This window comes from Gobius niger, assembly GCF_951799975.1.
Source record: "Gobius niger genome assembly, chromosome: 21".
Classification (NCBI taxonomy): Eukaryota; Metazoa; Chordata; class Actinopteri; order Gobiiformes; family Gobiidae; genus Gobius; species Gobius niger.
This window is the reverse complement of record NC_136872.1, coordinates 14067967-14082941: the sequence shown is the minus strand read 5'-3', so window position 1 is coordinate 14082941 and position 14975 is coordinate 14067967. Positions and strand designations below refer to the sequence as shown.

Sequence of the window (14975 nt, the reverse complement as noted above, 5' to 3'; positions counted from 1 at the left end):
TCTTTCACGCGAGTTTAGTGCTTCACCTGTTGATTTGGCTGAAAATTAGTGCCAAATCTACTACTTATACCTGCTTGTGTGAGCCGCCATGTTTGTTTCTATAAGACAGATTGGTTAATCATGCCCATCAGAACTCACGGAGATAACGCAAGGCCATAACTACACGTGTTTATAGAGAAAAGACAATGTGTGTCGTCTGGCTGGCCAGGCTACGCAATCTCAAAACAATCACAAATGCTATCAGACTGATTCCTCCTAACAACAAACAAGCTTTTCATCAGTCTTCTTGCTCCCCCTCTGTCTGTCTAAATTGAAGATTACAGATCACACTCAATTTACAAAGTGCCAAGCAGTTGTTAATGAATTTATACGGATAGTCCAAGCCAGGGCTGCGATATTGACAAGTGCCATGCTTAAGAATCCCAGTGGGCGAAGCAGACTGTACTCCTAAAGATGTCTCTAATTAAATGTCCCTATTCCCAAGGCAACAAAAATACATTCAGTGTAACACTGTTAAATCTAAATATGTCTTTGGATGCCACTTATTGAGTTTCACCACAACAGAATTTACTAAGGGCCTTATTAAAGCGAAATCTGGCATACCCTGACTTATCGTTAGTAAAAAAGCCTTTGATAAAGCATCTCTGGGGCCTTGAAGCGGTACATGCAGATTTTTTTTTCATTTTTTTTTTTTTTCAATCAAGGCAAAAAGAAGCAGCGATTTACACTCAACTTTTTCGTGATTTTAATTAGCCAACAAAATGAATAAGAATGTTGCTCCTGGAATCCAGCCATAATATTCAATATGCAATTATGCCAAGGACATACATTCTTGTGCATAATGAAGCAGATCTCATGAACTGTGCACTCGGCACTGTTGACGTCTGTTGAATTTTTAAGCATTATTAGGATTATATTCTGCTTTGTCATATCACGTTGCACATATAAAATAAGTGCTTTTTATCCCATGTACTGAAGTCTCGGCGCTTTCCCCTCTTATCTATTGTTGTGACTCGTGTGTTTTAACATCGCACTGTGACCCATCAGTCCAACTCGTAGCGTTTGCGCCGGCTGCCAAAACATCCCCGATAAAATTAGACCTGGATAGTGGGGTGCACCGTTTCAAAGAGAAATAGGCCATTGTAAAGAGCCTGCTCCACTCATTACCAGTAAATATTAGATTACCGTCTCATAAGTCTCTCCAAAACATTGCAAGAGAACAGAGCAGCAAACCCCCCCCATAAGTCACTGTGGTGTTCAGTGTCAAAACTTTTAAATGAAAATGCTTACATCACCACGCCGTGTAAATAAAAGTGTAATCAGTTCTGGGAGCTACTGGGAATTCACCCACAAATCCTATTTGCCGGTGTTTGCATACGGTTGTTTGTCTTTGGGTTGAGCTTCCGCAATGCAGAGCGCATTATAAAAATTGGATTTCAAAGTTTGGCGCCGCTCTTTTGTAAATCATAATGATCAATATCCCGTTTAACTGTGCTAATTCACCTGGTGTTGTGATTGATGGTGCGCCAGGCAAAGTGCCGGGGAAAGGAAATGACAGAAGAACGAACAAAGGCGAGTCAATCTCACAAGCAAGAAACCTTTTGTTAAGGCGCTGGTTCGATCTCAACATAATCTCGACGTGCTCGCAAACTTTTCCCCCCGTATCTAGACACTCTCCGCATAATGTTCTTACTCTTCGTACTTTCTGTCCTGAAAGCTTTGAACTTTGAAGTCTGAGAGTGTGACCAATCTCCGCTCTTTGTCCTCTGCAATCATAAGTGCCAGAGGAAAGAAAGGCCAGGAGAGCTTCCTATCTCTGGGTTTCTTTGAGATTCGCCATTATTGAAACACTTTGAGGTGACAAATGATTGTAATTAAAGGCATAGGCTGCATTTTCCCCTTGGTTTTTCAATAAGTGCCTTGGCCTCTTCGCCGGACTGCTATTATGGCCGCCGCGAGAGCATGCTCGTTCTCATAAAGAAGGTTGGCATGGAGTCCCTGGCGCATTGTATATGCAGTCACTCTCTGTCTGCGGAAAACCAGGAAAGGGCGTTTCATTTGATGTCTGCTCCAGCTTGATAAATTTTCCTCGTGGGTTTAAAGAATGGCGGTCTTTTTTATTCACTGAGATGGTAATTGCTAATGCATCAGTCTGTAGAGGAAAATAACGCAGGATGTTTCTTAAGTGACACTGAAAGAGGTCCTATATAATCCTTTCTCCCAAAAGAGTGCATAGTAAAAGTAGTAATTTATGGAGGGGAAAAATGAGACCTGAGTGTACAATATACAGTGGGAGGAAAATGTATGAGAACCCTTTGGAATTTCTCACATTTCTGCCCAAATTGGTCATAAAATGTGGTCTGATCTTTATCAAAATCACAAGAATGAGTAAACAGTGTCTGCTTTAACTAATACCACCCAAACACTTACATGTTATCATATTTTTATTGGCCATAACATGTAAACATTCACAAGACAGTGTGGAATAAGTGAGTGAACCCTTGGATTCAATGCTTGTTGACTCTCCTTTGGCATTATCCAGACATTTCCTGTAGTTGCAGATTATGTGCTAAACCCTTGGACACTATCAATCAAATTCAAAACAATACAAACAAAACACCATCACTAATGCCGGGTGATTATTACCCGAGATAATACACCCGATATAAAGTACTTGTCATCCAAATATATCAAAACATGACAATACATGACAAATCTGAGTAGTGTTCTATTTCTAGTGTTTATTTTATACTGCGTCATGTCTAACAAAATTAAAGAAAAGCATCATGAGGGGCGGTGTTAATTTCGTCAACTAAAATATTTAGTCTTAATTTTAGTCAAAGTGATATTTTTGCAGAGTAAAATTGGACTAAAACTAAATTAAACGTTTTTCATGAGACTAAAAATGAATTATATTTTTGTCAAAAGACTATGACTAAAACTGTGACTAAAATATGTTGTCAAAATTAACACTGATGAGGGGACCATATGAAAATGCTCCAACATTACTGGAAAATTAGGAATTTGGGAACAAAAATAAACACTAATGAAGATGGAAACTTGGTGTTTGGTCCACCCATTCCTGGATATTTGAGACTTCCCTGGTGAAGGCTCTACCCTAACCCTGTGTAGAATCCACCCGAAACTACTTTACCATCTATCACTATTGCTGGGTGAAAATGGAAGAAGTGTGTTTTGGATTAGGAAAACACCCATGCCGTCAAAGATGTCAAAGGCAATGCTTGAAGCTACCCAGAGATCCATGACACTCAGATAAACGCAGCACGATGAAAATCACATTAATATTTGCTCGGGTCTTCTAGGGTTGACGATCAGGATGAATCTCGGACCGTTCCTCTTTTCAAAACTGTTCAGCGAGATTCCTGGGATGTCTAGTATGAATCTCTTTCTTGAGGTCATGCCACAGCGTCGGGTTTAGGTCAGGACTTTGAAGCAAGTGGATTTGCTTCTACGCTTTGGGTCATCGTCTCACGTTTTTCTGCAAACTCAACAACTGTGCTGATAATGTAATATAATGTGAGGAATACAGTTAAAGTAATTCAGCTTTAAGTGATCTTCTATCTTTCTGTTTTCCGACCTAAACTCATCATGTCTTTCACTTGCGCATGAAAAGGTACAGGTAAACTTAAACTGTTGCAATACCTCAAACAAAAAGCTCAGAAAATCGATAGCAAACATTCTACAAGCAATGCATTAATTCCTTGCCTGTTTGTAGCCACCACAATTTTCCCGTAATCTAATTTCTTTTATGACTTGCTATGACTGCCTCTGTGCTGCCGTAGTCCTGTGCTTTCCTTTCCCTGGCCTTCTGGCAATAACCGACTGGAGGTAGCTTGATTTAATAACCGCATTGACATATTGGCCCGGCTGTCTGTGATCTTGCTGCTTATTTGTATTTGGGCCCAGCGAATGGGAACAAATGGCAACGCGGTGTCCTCCTCCTCCTCCTCCCATCAGCCGGGGAGATTGATCTGATATCAAATGGTTCTATTCTCATTACGCCTATTCGGAGGGGGGGGGGGGGTGCCTTTGAGCTTGTTTTATTAACTTGGATCTGCGGCGCTAACACTTGTAAATGCTGAATTCTAATCAGCAGATGTCCGCTCTGGGCCGCTTTGTTATGCAGACTGATGGCTATTATTTGAAAAGGGCTTCATCAAATGTATACAAATGGGAATTCATTCAAACGAAGCGTCGAACGAGGGCCGTTTATCTTCTTTCTATGCTGTTATAATGTCAAATCTACATAGCGTGCGTGTGTAAGAAATTCTCAATAAGAAAAAGTATTTCAACCGGGGGGAAACATATCGCAAGGTAATTTGATTATTTTGGAACGTCATAAAAAGAGGCCATGAAAACATCACTGGAGAAATAACTTCATGAATAATGCACAGACATAACCACAGTATATTTTGCCAGTGGAGTATTCTGATGGGAGTTGCCTGTGTTGTTGGTGTAACTAGAGAACAGCAGGTCAGTTAGATTTCATACTGAGTTTGGTGAGGATTTGTGATCGCACGATGATACGCTCCACTGCCCCTTGTTTGGTCTTGGGTGTAATTTCAGATAAATATTGGCTGTGTAAGTGTGTATCTTCCAAAGCAAGACAAACACTAAACCAACTTTGAGCAATATTGCAGGATGGGGAGTTTTGAAAGTCTACGTTTTTTTTTTTCTGATCGACATTGTCTTCGGTGTTGTTGACTTCAAAACTAAAGGCAACACACAGCAGCTTTGGAAAACATCTTCATCCAAAGGTTTTTCCCACTACTAAAACTATAACATTTTGCTTCCATGATTTAGCTTGTAGTAGCACTAAGTAGTAGTACTAGTGCTAAGTCACTTGTTTTAATAACCTTAATAAATCCTTTTCGTAGTCCCTCTGGGGGCAATGCAAGTGTTAATGGGATGATTGGGGGGTCGGTTGTCTCATCCTGGTGTCTCTGGCCCGAAAACCACAATTGCAGCTTTCCTGCACCAGGTCTGAGCCACCAATACACACTAGTGGCATCAGGAAGAAGCTAGCAGGCGAAAGAGCAAAGCTAACTGTGGGCTAGCGCCACTTAAAGGACCTATATCATGCAAAATTAACTTTTTGGAGCTTTTAGCCATGTTGTGCTATTTCCTTATCAAAAACACCCCCAGAGTGTTTTTTGGCTTAATTCACGCAGTTCTCAGCAATCCTCCTGAATCCTGCTCTCTGAGCAGCTGCTCCGCCCTCTCCTGGAAAACGACTGAGTTGTGACACTCTTTTTTTACGTCATAGTGTCAAACAGAAAGGGCCCGACGTCTGTAATGTAATGCCTTACGGCCTGGTTTTAATTCATGGAAGTGCACACTTCCAGGTCAGCGCTGCCCCTGCGGACAAAAGAAACGTACCCCCCAAGCATCTGAACAGATGTCATTTTTGCACTGGAAGCTGTGAAGAAGGAGCTCTTTCTAACCTTCTCTGGACACGTCTGTTCTTTTTTCTTACCTAACGATAATGTCATAGAGAAAATCGCTTTTGGCTCGGAGGTACAGGACTTTACTCAACCTGCCAAGAAGAGGCCACTGGCCAGGAGTTGGAATTTCTTTCCGGGATTCAGCGACTCTCAGCCAAAATAGTGTTTTTCTGTAACTGTCACTTGATGGTGCTTGGTGAACCTTCGCCAGAATCAAAGTGGATTAACTTTTATAACCCCTTGTCTTTTTTGTCAGCGTAGTATTTACTCTCACAGACAAACATTATTAACCTGTTTTATGTTTCTATATGACAAATAATTAAGCATAGGTATGAAAAAGTATTGTTAAAGTACCGGTATCAAAAATGTTTTAACTGTGCCCAGCCCTATTTAAATGCACCACTTTATATTTTGTTTACCATTTTGTCAATTGCTGGACAATTTATTTGATGCACAGCAAAATGACCTTATGAAGCATTCACCCCGTTCCTGAAACGTAGCTGACCTTTACGGGGATGAGAGAGTTTCCAATCACAGCTCAGAGCACTATTGATCAGCTGTATCACACGAGACCAATGAATCTGTTCCCATTAAGTTACTGTCTTTAGTTGCACAACATGTTCACATTTATTATTCAGTAAAATGTTTGTCTTCTAGAACACATTTATGCCACATGCTTTTCCTGAGGCAACAGCGGCTTAAGACTGACACTGTCTTTGGATTGTGTTCACAAGCAAAATTTGTATCCTCTGTTACAGCGTCACGAAAAAGAGATGTGAATGTCATGCAATCTAAATGAAATCATTGCATTGCTTTTATGCTTAAGTTAAAATCCCCCTGACAGCCCTTTTTGAATTCTGCATCAAAGCAAACAGAAGCCGGCAGACAGGCTGAAATTAAGAATGACTATTTGCCTTCGGGGAGCACGTTCCCTGCGGCTGAATCGTCTGTGGCTGTTAACTGTTGGAGAACAAACATAAACCGTGTCGGACGGGGCGTTTTGTGAAGGCGCGTGTCCCCGAGGGCGAGCGCGCTCCGGCTGTGTCGTGTATTTTATTCAACTTCCACTGTATCAGTGTATGTCAAAGGAATCAGCACTTTAACTCCCCGTGATGGATGACTTCTGAGGCGCGCAGTGATGCAGAGATAGCAGGCCAGAGCCGCTGCATCACATCACTCAAAGAAGATTCTTGAAAAGTCCTTGGAAATGACTCAAGATTATGATGTGCCTCGAGCAATGATAAAGTCTTGCAGGGGCCAGAGAATCTAACTTTCCTTCTGAACTTATGCAAAGGGCTCTTTTTGATCTGTGAAGCTTAATTTTCTAAATTGTGCCATCTTTGTGTCAATCTAGTTGGCTTGAAGTATAGCTTTCATTATGGCCATTTTTCCATTAGTGTTTTCACAAGCAAACATTAAACTTTTTGCTATATGGGATTGCAACAGTCTATTGTGCCTGACCTTTTGTGTTTTCCCCTAGTCCTGTCCCTTGTTGTTGCAATATTAGCCTTAGAAGGTGAGTGTGTCTGTGATGAAGGTGTTGTACAGATATCAGCTTGTGGATGGTCATTGGAGCGAAACAGCACTATATTAGGAGCCAGCCTCAGGAGATCGGATCAGGGCTGAGGTGGATCCAGGCTTTACTTTGTCACTGACAGCATCAGTGACGGTGGAGGCTTATTGATGAGAGGCTTAACCTCGTGTCACACACGGAGGTAAACGTACACTTCTTCGTCGCTGCTCACTACAATGACCATTAGCCGTCACGTACTGCCCTAGTTTGAACAACATCAATTATGCTGCCGTGTCTGTGATAACAATTAAGTGTATTGTGGAAAAGTCTATCAGGGTTTGATTCAGATTGAAGCTTTTGGAAAGAGCTGATGACTTGTGTATAAAGGCCTACTGGTGTTTCTCAAGCTGTGGCGAGAGACCAATTTGTGGCTTCAGTTTGGCTTCACTGCTGTTCTTGTCTTTCTATAATTCAGAGACATCTTTACTTTGATTTTGTCCACTTATAGGTGGTCCTTGTTCAGAACTTAATCATGGTTTAGTACAAGTTTGGACCTGGTTTTGCCCTGCTTAGAGTTTTTTCTTAGTTGATACTTGGTGAAATGGTTTGAAGACCACTGGCCTATACATTTCATCCAGCCACAAGAGATATAAAGTGAAGTGTAGTTCAGTGTCTTACATTGGCATTCTTTGCTTGGGAAACTGTCGGCTCATATGCTGTATCTCTCTTTCTGACATTTTTTAGCTTTGAACCATATTGTAACATTCCCCATCTAATGTTGTATTTCCCCTTTTTTTCACGGAGCTTTGAGAACTCCAGTCTAATTTGATTGTTCCGCTCTAAACTGTATTTCCTGGATTTTATTGTATCATAGATGGGGCACAACACTGTCCTCCTCATTTTTTACAGCCAATAATCCATCACCAAACCTCTTCTGAGCAGCTCTGTGGTCAAAGTGTGTTCATCGCGGCGCCATGGATTTGTTATCACACCATAGATAGAAGTGACAGCTTTTATTCACAGTTTATCATGTGTCATCCCCAATGCTGCCTTTAGAGGGAGCTCCAGGCCAATTCCAAATTGTCTTCTATTCGATGCACAGACATTATTTCACTTCATAAAACGTCAAATTTGATTGCGGTTGTATCCAAAATAATGTTCATAAGCCACAATTATGCTGAATATGTCTACTTCAGCAACAGTTAATAGTAATAAAACGTTTTCTCAGTGTCAGCAATTAAATGCGTGCAAGCTTGAAATGTTTCACTTAATTGCGCAGAATCTCTCTTTTTGACCTTCACCATCTGAACTAACATGAACCGCAGAAATAACAACTTTTCTGATATGTTATTCCCCCCCCCCCAGTATCACTAACTTCTTGGCAGCTTAATTGTTCTTGGAATGAGCCCGGTTGTATTTTTTTCCTCCTTTGTGCTTATTGATTGAAACCAATCAACACTGCAAATGGAATATGGATTTTGTATCGCCACGTCGAGCTCGATTTTCTCGTAAAAGGGAAAAAAAAAAAACTGAAAATATCAAAACTTGCCATTCGTGTCATGGAAGAACAAAAAAAACCAATGCGGGTGAAGGGGCTGGATAAAGCTCGTAAAAAAAACAAAAGCGCCTTTGCCCCAAACTAGTTCATTATTTAAAGGGGTTTCCACATTACCTGCTCGGAACATTAAGTGAAACCAAGAGAGGTCACTGAGACGTCATTAATTAGGCGTTGCTTGCCACTCACTGTACACTGCGCCGCTAATGAAGCTGTACGGAGGCGCTGCCGGGGAGAGGCTAGCGTGCAGACTGTCACAGGGTAAGTTGTGCGTCCTCCGAGCCCTGGCCTAGTTTTGGAAGTCCAGTTGGCGCCAAGGTGCTAAAGGGACAGGTCTACCCGCACGAGTAGTAAAATCGAGATGGGAAAGTGGGGATATATGGACAAATTATACTCTTTTTCCAGCTCAACCACTGCATTTGATCGAAATTGAATTAGCAAGGACACTATATATTTGCGATTGCGTGTTGCTATGTTATGAATGGCCAACAGCCCGATGTGGATAGCGAGTGAAGAAGCGTTTCCGCGTTTAAACACAAAAACTGCACGCTTGCTCGTTTTAACATATTGAAACCATTCTTATGGAAGTTGCCCACACTGTATTAAGTTCATCTGTCCCATGTGGAGCACTAAGGCCCTTACTGCTGAGCCTTTAACAATAGCGGTCATGGAGCAGAAACACAACAAGGCGCCAACTCAGCAGCGACGCACTTCATCAAAGTGTATACTTCAGCACCGAGGCCCACCGAGACGGTATCGATCGGAGAAGGGGGGGGGGGGGGGGGGTGATATTCCATAACTGTGATGATATTGACTATTTAGTAAGTAAGTGCCACCTCCTGGGTTTGTCCATGTTTCAGAGCATGGTGTCCTGCACTGATCAGCTCCTCCTTCCTCCTCCTCCTGTGCAGCTCCCTCCGCCCCCTCCGCTCCACAACAGTATTTTTACCATTTCAAAACAAGCTTTGTGTAAATCTCTGTAAGATGGAGGACCTCTGTGATATTGCAATGTATTTTCTTGCTATATTGATAGTATGTTTTTATACTCTGAAGAAATGCTGCATGCCGACAATATTATTCTCTGAAAGGGTCACACTGTAAAAGGTTTTGAGTTGGATTGATTGTAGGTGGGTCCTGGGTAAAGAATGAGTGTTTTGAACACATGACAAGGAGAACAATGCCTGAATTGTTGTTTTCAAGTGGAAACAACATTTCAAGGCATGGTTACGAGATCACAAAAGTCAATATAGCATGGTCTCTTTAAGCGAGTTACCTTTTTTTTTTTTTCGATCCCCCTGGTATTTACATTTTGCTGAGGCATTTTATGTTTCCGTACCCCTCTCAATCTTCGCTTGCTTGTATCGCCACAGGGTGAAAAAATGTCCACGGCTGCTTTGATTCTCCCAGGCCGCCGTGAATTACATTTCTGATGAGCCGTACACTCGCCTGTGACGTGTTATTATAGGAACGGTCCCCGTACGAGGCGCCGCTGTCGCCTGGCTGCTCGCTTCCCAGGAAGGCAAAAGGACATGGGCATGGCTCTGTTGTGTGTGCACGTGAACTTGTCTCCGAATCGTAGCTCTCTGTGTGATTTGTGCAGTTGGGATTTCAAGGCAACAACACTTAAATATGAAAGTTTAACAAAAAAGTGAAGGTTGTGTCAGGATTGGAATGGCACATAGTCAAAGTCTTTACCCAATCCGTACATTTTTCATTAGATTTCATTTAGAATTCGACCAAAAAAAAAAAGGCATGCAACAAATGTTTGAGGTTTGGTTTATATTCATAGCACAACACGATGTAGACCACACAGCAATCTCAGGATTCGCTTTTATAATAAACTATAAAGGATTTTACTCTACAAAAAGAAAAAAAAGGTGCAGGGCCTTCAAAAGGAATCAAACTCCTTCCTTCATGTACATGCGGAATCTTTTGTTCTTGAACCATTATTTCCCCTGGGCCCTAAGTAATTACTAAAGGAAATCATAAATCATCTAATTATTGTTTTCCTCCATCTTGCTTTACGAGAGAGACCTAACCTTTGCCCTTCGGTGGGTTAAAGCCTCGGTCCCCACTCCCAGCGTGAAACCGCCCTCCCTTCGGAGCGCACAGTGAACCGTCAGCTCCACTTCGTCAATACCGCCCAAAGGCCACACATTAATCAGACAGCCATGACGGCACGCTCTTTCCCTGCCCGATTACTGCCCCCGTCACTCACTCTTGGCATTATTCCACTTCAGAGATGCTGCTTTCCTTTGAGTTCCCCAACATCAACAACACTTGCGCTTTCTTCTGTTGCCTGTGTTGGTGTCGAACTAGATCGGAGTTCGTCATCCGCGCGGTAAACACACACCGCCGCGTCCTTGGATGCTGCAGTAGGAAGGATGGCTGTGTATAGCGCGCACGCTAATGGGCCCCGGTGAGTTGTCAGAGTTAATATATCTTAGTAACAAAGGCAACATCTGTGTGGTCCAGTGTCCATGCAGAGGACACGAGACTGTCTCCTCTCCGCTCTCCGTTAAAGGAGCGTGTCAGGCGCCAAACGAGAACAGATGAAAACCTCGGAACGGCCTGAAAATCAAAAGTTATTGCGCCATTAGGGAGGGCATAAAGAACCCACCCATCACTGTTAGCCAAGAGGTTTTTTCCACCGGCTTCCACAGCGTAAAGTTTACCAAATATGAGAGGATTAGACCGGAGAAACCACATCCATTAAGTCATCTCGAATTCCGACCGTTGCCGGATCAATTAACGTGGTCGTATTGGGGACGCATGAGTATCCTCTGGGCGCTCTGGTTTCCTCGCGTCAACCTAAAAGACGTGCAAGAAAAATGAAGCCACAACATAAACCGCAGGCTTTGAAGGAAAATGGTTACAGGCAATCAAGAATCCGTCCCAACCCTTTGCGCTGCCATGGCAATTTACAATAAAAACTAAAGAATAGCCCTGAGCCGGTCTCGAAATAGGCGCCTGTGCTTTTTTGGCTGCATACATAGCACTAAATCACTTCGATACACTGCCGCATATGACACAAGACCGTTTTTTTTTTTTCATCCTCCGCTCTATTGTGGCCATTGATTTAAGCCTTGGAGTCTTGGAGCACTTTAATTTACCGATCATATATCACCATGACTGGAGGAGACTGGACTAAACTTCAGCTCGCCAGCGTGTTTGGCTATGTGTGAAAAGAGTTGACACCAGATGACAGATAGAGTGACACTGGTGAGGTTACAGGGACCCTATCATATTTAGGGGCCTGTCTTTTACACTGATGGTCCGCAGCGCACTCGGAGCTCCGTAAATAAGTAATGTAACCCAGTGAACTACTTGTCGCGGACATGAGGCGAGGAGTGCCATATTTGGGCAACCTCCAGACCCCTCCAGTGCACAGCTGTGAGGCGATAACACATGCAGTCGCACTCCAGTGTTCGTTCTTGTATTCTCTGTTAGAAGATGCCAAAGACCAAACCAGGATAATGGGCTAAATATCAGTGTGGAAAATCATAGAGCACAAAGTTGTAAAGTAGGCAGATGGACTGTCAAAGGTACACGTTACACAAAATGGTCAGTCCTGCCTTTTGTTTTTATTTTGTAAATGTTGCAAAATGTTTCACTATAGGGCTGGGTATCGATTCGGATTTACCAAATCGATTCGATTCACAAGGGCTCGATTTGATTTAATTCAATTTGATTGATTTTCGATTCAGTTAAGGATATCACTCAGTACCAATTTTACTTGGATATGGAAGACATTCTCTAATGCTGCAAATAGTGGAAACTAACTCTAACTTGGTGCATAAGAAACAAAACAATGAATATTTTACATTAAGAATTGAACCCAATACAGTTGCATTAATCATGTGCTTTTTTTTTAACATGACCTGATCAAAGCAAAAATCCAAGAAGTCACATGACATTATTATGGGAAAAGACGTATTAAAAGAATCGATTTAACCTTTTTCCTGAACCAAGCTCAATTTCTCCCATTTGGCTTTACCCAAATCTAAAAGCTTCTCGACTGGAGAGCAGCAGTGTAGCACCTCATTTGAAAGCTAAGACCTACAAAAGTGACCTTTATTGTCACTGCGTTTCTGTCACATTTTTGAATCATTTTTGTCGTCACGTTTCTGTTGCTTTTTTTTGTCGCTCTTTGGTCATTTTTTATGTTGTGTTTTCATCCTTGTCATCGCTACTTTGATGCTTTTAGATTTGGGTAAAGCCAAACTGGGGAAAATGGTTCGGTTCAGGTGGAGATTAAGAGGTTAAGGGTTTTTGAATTGATATTGGGCTTTTCAAAGGAAAACCAATTAATTAAACCCAGCCCTATTCACTACAATAAAAACAGTAGCCTAAATATAATGTATATGAAGTGCAATCAACTTCAAATTCAAAATGTTATGCATCGTGTATGGACTGTTTCTTGTGTCCGTATTTTTCCATTTTTATGATTTTGCAAATAGTTATTATTCATGATTGAGAAAGCATCACAAATCTATGCACTGGACAGCATATGCTCCGTTACGCATGAAGCTAAGCATGTCAATTGTGCTGCCTTTTGATGTGATGTACAGCATCTTATGTGCCTTGAAGTATTGTGAGTCTACATATTGAGAAAAACATAATTTTTACATAAACAGCATCACCATTAAGGCTAGGCATAGGTCTCTAGTCACTAAACTTGAGCCTAGTCCTGTTGAGTGCAGATCTTACTAGTATTATAGAGAAAAGGACTCTCCATATATAGTCAGCACTTTCCTTTAGACATTTCCGTCAACAGTATACTCCTCAGGGTCTCTAAAACATATATTTAGTGTCGTTGTCTTGAAGGGCCTCTTTGAAAGCCGTCGGCCTCCTGCATGTCCACTTTACCGCGCTGTGCCGATGTCGCCGTTGCCCGGGTAACTCCTCCCCCTTATAACGCTGTATTTCCCAGGTTACCCTCCGATTGTGCACAAGCGCGGAGTGAGAGCGCGTCTTCGGAGGCTCTTTCCCTGCTCCACTGCCAAAAAGCCGTCCTCCAGTAATCAAAGCAAGTGGCTCGTCCAAGGCTGTCTGTTCGTTTCCGTCGCTTTTGTTGTTTTCACTTTAGCTTCCAATGTCAACATGTCAAAACTTTTTTTTTTTCTTTTTCATTTGATTCATTGTTTTTCTGCCTCAAATCTGATTTATTTTCTGTCAGTGGGTGGGAATGATTGACAGCATATACTGTATATATATATATTGTTGAGGTCATAATAAGGGTACTGCTCTTGTTGGGTTCCTCAGTGTGCCACTGACAGTGAAAACTATCAACAGTCGCAGACCCAAAGGTTTGCAGTGCAATTCCGGTCATTGCATTCTGTTGTTGTATCCACCTCACATACCTCGCCTCCAGTGTTTGCTGTACAGCGGTGTGTGTCCAAGTGATAATGGGATAAACAGGTGGAAAGTAGCTCATGGTTACAATAAATCATATATGCACAGACTTCATGTGTGTTATAACATGCACTGGTGCAACCAAATACATTAAAGCAGTACTAAGTAACTTGTTTGCCATAATACATCCTTTTCGTAGTGCCTCTCGGGGTAATACAAGTGTTAATGGGATGATTGGGGGGTCGTTCATCTCTCTGTCCAGAAAACCACAATTGCAACTTCCCTGCCTCCGGGTCGGAGCCACCAATACACACTCATGGAATCACGAAGAAGAGGCTAACAGGTTAACGGGCAAAGCTAACTGCGGGCTAGCGCTACTTAAACAGTATTTACAGCCAAGTTCGAGTGAAAAAAATGATCTCCCTCTCTCCTTTTGTCTTTTCTGCCAGCGCAGCTTTTTCTCACGGACAATTAATGTGGGGCATGAGTTACTTAGTTCTGCTTTAATACAAAGTAAATAAGAAAGAGAAAAGTAAATATGCTGCAGGATTTGAAAACCGGTCAAAGCAGTCAAAAATAGATTTCCTTCACAGAACTTTTTACATATTTGCCTAGTTACCATGCATTTAGCAACAACAACAAAAGTAAGTATAGTATGGATTTTGTCACTTGATATATATGACAGTAAAAATATGGCACAACAGAATTCACAAGATCCTTTTGTTATATATCGGGTTGGAATAGACTTAATATTATGCAGTTTCAAAGTTACAAAACTGCATCTGGTAAACAAACTTCACACTTGATCACACAGTAGCAGGTCATTGCCTATTCCGAGTGGAGGTCTTGGAGCTGTGGGCCGGCAGAAGAGCCGTCAGGGGGGATAATGAGGCGTTTAAACACAGTGTCACACCTCGAGTCTATATGAGGGGCCTGAGCCATCCGGACAAGTCCAACAACTCAGTGCGAGACGGGGTCAGACGGCAGCTGGCTTCATTACAGCCCATTACTGACTTCGCCGAGTTCAGCCGCCCTCATCATCCATAACAATGACTGCGTTCGGGAAACTTTGATATACGTAATTACC

General features: G+C 42.1%; 1 protein-coding gene across 4 annotated transcripts in view; it reads left to right on the top strand.

The window, feature by feature from the left end:
- kcnip4a (potassium voltage-gated channel interacting protein 4a) overlaps window positions 1-14975 on the top strand; it is a 162811-nt gene that overhangs the window by 127770 nt on the left and 20066 nt on the right. The window contains exon 2 of one of the 4 annotated variants that reach the window (XM_079580410.1): window positions 13467-13562. The exons of the other annotated variants lie outside the window; for them this stretch is intronic. Within the exon in view, the coding sequence (XP_079436536.1) occupies window positions 13467-13562 (96 nt within the window). The remainder of the gene's footprint in view (window positions 1-13466; window positions 13563-14975) is intronic. 4 annotated transcript variants of the gene reach the window in all.